Source organism: Lasioglossum baleicum, unplaced genomic scaffold (genome assembly GCF_051020765.1).
Source record: "Lasioglossum baleicum unplaced genomic scaffold, iyLasBale1 scaffold2883, whole genome shotgun sequence".
Lineage (NCBI taxonomy): Eukaryota > Metazoa > Arthropoda > Insecta > Hymenoptera > Halictidae > Lasioglossum > Lasioglossum baleicum.
In genome coordinates, this window is record NW_027471941.1 from 1 (window position 1) to 7,813 (window position 7,813).

Here is a 7,813-nt window from a genome sequence, read left to right on the forward strand (position 1 = left end):
TAGCTGGTTGACTTTTAGCTTATTTTATTTACGCCTTGCAAATATCAAGGAATTAATATTTAAAATAACACGTAGTAAAAATATTTTATATCATCATTTAAATGCTAAACTTTCGAACTCGCTACCTCGTGATTACAAGCCATACTAATTATGCGACGATAACTGTATTCCGAATGCGCGTAATTTTGACCTAACGTTATCGCAGATAAAGTAAGTACACGGTAGTTAGCTAAAATTCGACGCTATTTTTCAATTTTATTATTAACACGAGAAAAACGGCCGAACGTCGTTTTCTCTCGCTAATTGAATCAATTGTTCACCTTTCATTGCACATTGTTCATCCTTCTCTTTTCAACGGCATAAATTTCCACGTCCCGTTGATAATTCGTTGCGGCTGAATGAAACGGAAATCACGCGCGAACTTCGCTGGCATAATTGCATAGTTTTTCCAGCTCATTGTGCGCCGGGTCATTGGGTTTCGCGTGTATATGCTAACGAATAATTAGAAATATCGATAAAACGCTGCAGTCATTCCGCCGGTGCTCGTGCACGACACATCGATAATTATAAATGAACCTTTAAGGCTACGCGAAAGAAGAAATGGCAACGAGTGCTTAGAAGCATGCAACGATTGCGGGATCACGCGATATTATGGGAGCGAATAATATATTCCGGCAGAAATTTATCTGGAATCGCGCGTGTCTGATGATTTTCATCGTAAAACTCTAAACGTTGTAATGTATAATCTATAGGTAGAATGTCTAAACATTGAAGAGGCTGTTTGTTAGAACGATCTTATAGACGTGGAAGCGGTTAGAGCAGTTCTCTAGAGGCCTGAAAATCTCGGGCACCTTCAAGTCTATGGTCAAGGTGAAAGTAGGGTTCGTCACGATTGGATTCCGCGATCGGGTCAGTCGATCGTTGGTAATCGCCGATCGGACCCATTTCTTTCGAGTATCTGCCTCGATGGCAACAAACGCCTCCGACAATGCCGTTTAATTCTTCGTAGAGTCACGTGACTCGCGAACAACGTGGCAAGCGACGAAATAAAAGCTGCAAACTTCCAAATTTGCTTCGCTCTCGTTATATAAATTCGTTAAATATGCGATTCTCGTTACATATTTCTCTTTATATAACGTGCGCTGTCACGGGATATTATAGCCGCCTGCGTTAATTTCTCCCATTAAAATAGTACCCACCGATTAACGGCGAATTCGTTTTCGCGATAATCCGGTTATAGATACGAAAGCTATCCGCCAATTGGCCAAGAGACGTCGAATTTTCGAGGCGCGTACAAGCGAGTTGCGTAAGGGAGAGCCGATAAGAAGTCGATTGGAAATCGGGAAGCGTGTTCTCCAGAGTAAACATCTCGCCGGGAGGGTAATTACGGGGACGACACGATGAAAAAGTCGGACCGGCGTAATTAAGAAAGGACAGCCGCTGCCTGGCCGAATATTCGCGCGTGACGTACTCGCGGCACGTAAAGGGAACGAACCGGGCCGAGGGGGAGGGGGCATGATCCAATTTGGAGAAACTGCCGGTTGCGTAAACCGCGTTACGACTCTTCGACATCGTGTGAGATAACGCGGCGAGAAAGCGACGAGCCGTGCACCTCGGGGTCGAAAATGAAATTGCAACGCGCAGCCATCGGCCCGTTAAGCGTTCGTGACGATAATCGAAGCGATCGCAGCGCCGTCGTTTCCCCACTGGCCGCCATTTTACTGCGGCACACGCGACTAATTATATAACCGTCTCCCCGATTCTACTTTCGTCGCGGGTCGCGTTATTGCGCGCGTATCCCCAACGTGGGATGGAACCCGCGAGGATCGCCAAAACGGCACGATCCTCGCGATCGAGGATCGATCGGTTGCGCAACGCCCTCACTGCCGGTATCACTGTCATTACCGCCGGCAGCAGCCGTCCGATGACACGGTTCCGCCCGTTTTTTCCACTTTCACACCCGAATATTTCTGACCTTTCTAGTTTCCCACCTCTCGGTCGTACCCCCACCGTCGGGCGATCTCGTTGGATCGTTCTGAAACGGATGGATCCTAGCGGATGTTCCCTGCCACGCCGCCGTATCTTCCCCTATGCAGCCGGTTGCATAAGCTCGCGAATCGCTCGGCGCGAATCCCCGTCGCGGCCGGCCGGGACAGATCCAGCGATTTCGAGAGCCGAGAGAACGAGGCTGCGTGGGATTCGCGGAGCAAATCGAACCTGCCCCACCTGGGAGGCGAGGCCTGCGATTCTCGAAGCTCGATTCTCGATTCTCGAAGGGGCACACATGCTCGCCTTCGTTCCCCTTCGGCCCGCTAAGACATCGGCATCTCCTTCACCGTGGTCCTCAAATGAGCCTCGCGCTCCGTCAGGCACACATCTCGCCACACGCACTCGCGGCCACTCTCGCACGCTCGCTGTAAGTTGATCACACGTACCGCACGCCAAATCTCCGCTGTTCTCTCGCGGCTTCGACACGTGGCTACTTCTGCCTCTCGGCATCCTTCCTTCGCACATCGCTCCAGTCCGGTATCTCGTTTTTCTCTCATCGTCCTCGCGATTTTACGCCTTTTCTCCGGCGACCAGTGACCAGATGCTCCTCGTCGCGTCACCCCGAAACGGTCTAAAACCGGCTAGATTCGTTTTCCACGCGAGATTTCCGTCCAGTCGACCGGGTTTCCGTTAATTCTGGTTTTTCGGCCCGAGCACCGGCCCTCGGCCATCCTTTCACTTGACATTTCGAGTTCGCCGTGTCACATTTTACCCGGACGCGATCTCGCCGCGGTCCCATTTGCTCGCTAACCGCGCTTTTCCGCAGAACGGAGAAAACCAAGGGAAGCAACCACCAAGGAAAGAAGGAAAATGAGGATAACCTGCGTGTTGTTTGGCCTCTGGCTGCTGGTCGCTTGCGTGCTGTGCAGTCCCGTGGACAAGCGGGAAGCCGAGTCCGAGGATCTCAGCCCTTTGAACGAGGTAAGACGAATCTCGCGAGGAGGATCCCGATTGGTGTTTACGCGACGAATCTCGGGAACTGCGAACGAAACCGAAAACCCGAGTCAAGATCCGGTGCGGGACTCGCGAAAGTGAAAGCGTCCATTTGGAAGTTTTGTTATCCGGCGGTGTGTCGCGACCGGTCGAGGCAGAAGCTCGGCTTAGTCTCCTCGCGATTCGCCTCGGTTTCTTCCAATCGAAATGCTCGAAATTCTCCGGCGTCTGTTGGAATACCGAGCGAGTCGGGTTCACGGGCTTCGTCGGCGGGATTGGAAAAGCGGGGAAGAGACGGACGGAAGAGAGGAGTCCGAAGGGGAAAAGAGAGAAGCGCGACGCGGCGATGAAACGAGCGAGGAGTGAAAGTGGTTGACTAACTTGGCGCACGCAGACACGCGAGGCCGGATACGCGCGCGTAACTAAAATCCTGACGCGCGCACACACGTGGTCGTACGCGACGCCGCGACCATCGGTTCTCGGCTCTTTCTCCCGGTGTAATTAAAAAGCTCGCACTGGCCGCGTTTGTCTCCTCGCGATCGATCCGCGGAATCTCGCCGGGAAAAATCGTCTGGAAATCGTCTTTGAAGTTTCACCGACTGGCTTATTATATACTTAAACGTAGCTCTGAACGTTTGATCCTTTCTCTCCTTTCCCCGGCTGCTCAATTTCATCGCGCCACTCGTCGCGTTTAACGCGATCGCACCGGGGAAAGTGGTTTCCACGATGAGACCGATTCCACCGCGAATTTCCTGTCCCGGGACTAACGAGGTTGGTTCGGTCTAGGTGTACATCGTGGAAGCTGACGACGACCAGGCAGCGGACGGAGACAGGAGCGACAGGGACAAGAGAAAGATCGGCGTGCTGAAGCTGGGCGTGTCGAATGGAATAATCAACTTCGTTTTCAGCGTAAGGCTGTCCCTCGTCGCGGGCCTTGAACGAAGGGGGTCCGGGTAGTCGGATTCACGCGGAATCTCTGTTTGCAGAAGCTGGACTCGTTCATCGACGCGAAGACGAAAGCTCTGATCGCGCTGGAAGACGCGAACAGGGTGAAGAACGCCGCGTACGGGATCGACGCGAAACACTCGGCGACGAGCAAGTTCATCAGCGAGCTGGTCGCTGCGAAGATTCAGGCCGCCAGCGGAAGCATCGGCCCGGTGATTCACAGCGCTCAGACGTTGATCGCGGGGACCAAGAGCGGATTGGCCGACGCGGTCGTCTCGAAATTGGCACCGCTCAGCTCGATCGCCACCGGCGTCTCCGCCGGAGTGGCGGGCAAATTGGGACACGGCGGTCACACCGGTCACGGCTTAGGTGAGACGAGAGGGAGAGGATGATTCTTGGGTCGCTGCTAATCCACGCGTCTACCTTCGCCAGATCTAGGTGGTAACCACGACAGCAACGGAGTTTCCGGCTCCGCCGGGATCCTCAGTAACATCCTGAGCAGTCTGACGGAGCTGAGCCACAAAGGCGCCGGTGCTTCCGGTCCGACTGGTCCCAGCCACGACGGCGGCCTCGCCGGCCACCCCGGAGCCTATGCGAGTTTAGGCGGAGGGGTAGGATCTCCATAACTTTCATTCTTCTCTCTTCTCTTTTTCTTCTTTTTCTTTTCTTTCTTCTTCTTCTTCTTCTCTCCACTCCGGTCCGTGTTAACATGGCTGTTAGCTCGCAACCCGTGACGAATGTCGCCCCTGGCGGAGAGACGCATGCTCGCCGTCTCTCCCGTTCCCTAATGGCAACCAGTAACGAGTCTTTGTTTCTTTATCCAATTTGCTTGTTTTCTCTTCGGCATCGAAAGTCTCGCCGCATGAAAGTAGGCATTAACAAGGGGCTCTCGTTTCGCTTTTCTCTCCTTTCCTTCGTCGCGCGATTAACCGCACCATCTCGTCTATGCCCGATCATTTCGCTCGCGTTGTTACGCCTGCACGTAACCGAGTGTTAAAGCTAACCGTGACAGAGCCATCTTCACGCCTGTTTCCCTCCGTTTTGCTCCGTTTTGCTCCGTTTTGCTTTCGGCATTAACGGCTTGCTCGCAAACGCACGATTAACACGCTTCCGAGCCGAACTAACCCGGTGAGGAGCGCGTTTCGGGGGATCCTCGGTGACGGGGCTATCACTATTCGTCGTGACTAAGCCACAACCCGCCAATTAAATTGACTGTTGTGCATAAACAGTACGAATACGAACCACCGCAAAGAGAGTATTATACGGCTTAAAATGCGGACGCGGTGCGAACGAGGACGTTGGACCCTGGGCATTTGGACACGTCCAAAGGGACCATCGAGCAGCAACGCTTGACAGAGGATCCTAGACGCAACTAAGCATCCATCTTAAAACGCAAACACAGCTATAGGGCTAGAGACGAGAAAGAAAGACCCTCGGGAACGGTTGCGAAACGACAGAACTGTATACGAAAATGGATTTTTCTTTTTAGCACGGCCGATAGAACGCCAGGATCTGCTCCCCCCTCCCTCTGTGACAAGCCCGCCCCCGTGACACAGTAGTCTAATGATTAGCAAACCCGAGCAAGGGATCCCCTGACCTCTGTCTCTCGCCACTTCCGGCCGATACCCGCCGCGAAGTGACCGAGTCACCGTTCTGCCAGCTGTAAATAATTGTTTAGGGGTAGCTGCCCGCGGGACCCACGCGTCTCGCGTACCTCCATGTGTTGTGCGAATTTTATGTAAATAGAGTTAACTTTAATCGCTCTAAGTATCTACGCTCTGCTAAAGCGACCCCACGAATGATGGATGTTGATACTGTTGTCAAATAAAATCACGATCATGTTTTCTTTTGTCTACCAGTCGAGTACCTTGGTCTCTTGCGAACGCCATCGCATCCTTTCCCGACCCTCTTCCAACGTGCAGCAGCCTGCGTTTAACGTCGTACAGAGATCCTAATCTTAGATATTAGATCGTAATCTCGTAGCGCTCGACAGCGCGTCTTAATCGTCTCTTTTGCAATTAACAGCGCGGATTTTAACGCGGACCAACTGGTTCGACGAGATAGCCGAGGAGAGATGGATCGCGGCGCGGGCTATTTCCATCTTCCGACCGCCATACTCGCGGCATCGGTTTACGCGTATGGCGATACGATTGCGCCACGCTATAAATATATCATCGGCGCGAAAACGAGTCCTCGATCGGTAGGAGAGGAAAACCACGGGACCGAGAGAGAGAGAGAGAGAGAGAGAGAGAGAGAGAGAGAAACACAGAGATCGAGCGTTCCCTTTCCTTTTTCTTTCCGTTACCGCGTCGCCGTCACGGTGCGCGCATTTTGCAAGTCGGACCGTCATTGGCTGTTTTTCTCTGTGTCCAGGGATCGATCTCGACCACCACGGAGGACATCCCCGAATTCGATAGGACCAAGGTGTCCTTGGACGTACCGCCGAGCGTGTTCGGTACCGGTTTCACCCTGATAACCAACATCAGCAAGATCGCCAGTAGCGTGATACTCGTAAGTGAGAAAGTCAAACCTGTTCTAACCTAGCCAGAGCCGCTGGCGAGGCTTCCAAGCTTGCCCAATGAAGACTTTCAGCTATCACACAGACGAGATATCGATGTTTTATTAGCCGAAGGATTGGGCGTTGCCAGGATTATCTCGCAACCGAGCTTGTGTATCCGATGCAGCCATTTCCTTTGCAGCTTTTCCACCGACTCGGACCAGTTATCGCAAACGTGTCGCCCTTCACTCGATTTTCTTGCAAAATCGCGAATACTGTCCACGCATATCGATCGTGGGATCGAAGTCGAGCTGTTCTCGATTCTCGATGCACGCATTTGAATACGCGTTAACGTTCCCGCCTTTCAACCTTCCGCGGAATTCGATCCTTGTCGATTGCTCACCGATTACTCGAACGTCAAATCGATTTTTTGACAAATTTCTACGAATATTCGCCATCGAACGACATTATAACGAACAGTGATTTGTTTACGCTTTTCAGAACTCAGCCCGTAGAACACAGACTCTCCTAGAGGTATTCAAGCCGTTCTTCCGCGGAGCGTTCGCCATCAAGGGTCTACCATCGGACAAACATCACTAGAGGACCCTCCTCGAGGACCCAGCGCACAGATAGCTCAACCAACTTCAGGGATTTTCACGGGAACCTGGTTAACGCGCGTCGTCGTTTCCCCAAAACGAATCGAGAAGCGAATTGTCTCGATAGAACCAAGGTTTAGGAATATTCGACGTTCGTCGCGTCGAATCGTAATTAGTCCAATCTCATAGCTGTAGCTAGAACTTAGATATAGACATTCCGTCCGGAGAAACCGATACCTTTACCAAAAAAGACAGAAGAAATACCGTCAGATCTCCTATAACGCGTAAGATTCTGTGTTCTAACAATTTCACTCTAAAATCGTGTAAAAAGTATAACCAAAAATAATTCTCCCCGAGTACGTATAAAATCCAATACCGTGTTATAGGAAATCTATTATACAGGGTGGTCGTTTCGTTTCTAGCAAGTTTATTTTCTCTGTCTTTGGTAACCAAGCGTCATTACCTACACTCAGATTCTTTCTTTAATTTCTCACACGTTGGTCCACCCTGTATAACTGTACATACATTTAAGCAACCACTGTACCCTCGGCGATCGATCTTGTCCCAACGGGACCATCGAGCCCATTTCCGTCGCTTCGTTTCCTACGTATGTAACACGCTGCCATAAAGCAACGCGATGAACGGTAGTTCAACGGTCGCGTGCCACTGTCGAGAAAGTAGAACCGTGCAATATTTCAGCTAACGTCCGCGTTATCGCTGTGGCCAAATACCCGATTTTTCTCGAGAGGTGTCACCGATTGATCAGCCGTTTATCGACCAACCCATCGACCGA

The 7,813-nt window shown here is 51.7% G+C and overlaps 1 protein-coding gene across 1 annotated transcript; it reads left to right on the plus strand.

The window, feature by feature from the left end:
- Positions 1-2,284: 2,284 nt before the first annotated feature.
- On the plus strand, positions 2,285-7,024 carry LOC143221653 (uncharacterized). Its single transcript, XM_076447039.1, has 6 exons — positions 2,285-2,369; positions 2,816-2,970; positions 3,769-3,891; positions 3,969-4,257; positions 6,167-6,438; positions 6,926-7,024. Exons 1-6 carry the CDS (start codon positions 2,285-2,287, stop codon positions 7,022-7,024), a joined length of 1,023 nt encoding a protein of 340 aa, XP_076303154.1.
- Positions 7,025-7,813: the final 789 nt, after the last annotated feature.

Bases quoted from the DNA above. Each gene is read 5' to 3' on its own strand.
- LOC143221653 (XM_076447039.1), top strand. From the start codon at position 2,285: ATGCTCGCCTTCGTTCCCCTTCGGCCCGCTAAGACATCGGCATCTCCT. The intron at 3,892-3,968 runs GTAAGGCTGTCC...CTCTGTTTGCAG, and splicing joins TAATCAACTTCGTTTTCAGC to AAGCTGGACTCGTTCATCGA. The intron at 4,258-6,166 runs GCAAATTGGGAC...AGAGAGAGAGAG, and splicing joins CGTCTCCGCCGGAGTGGCGG to AGAGAGAGAGAGAGAGAGAG.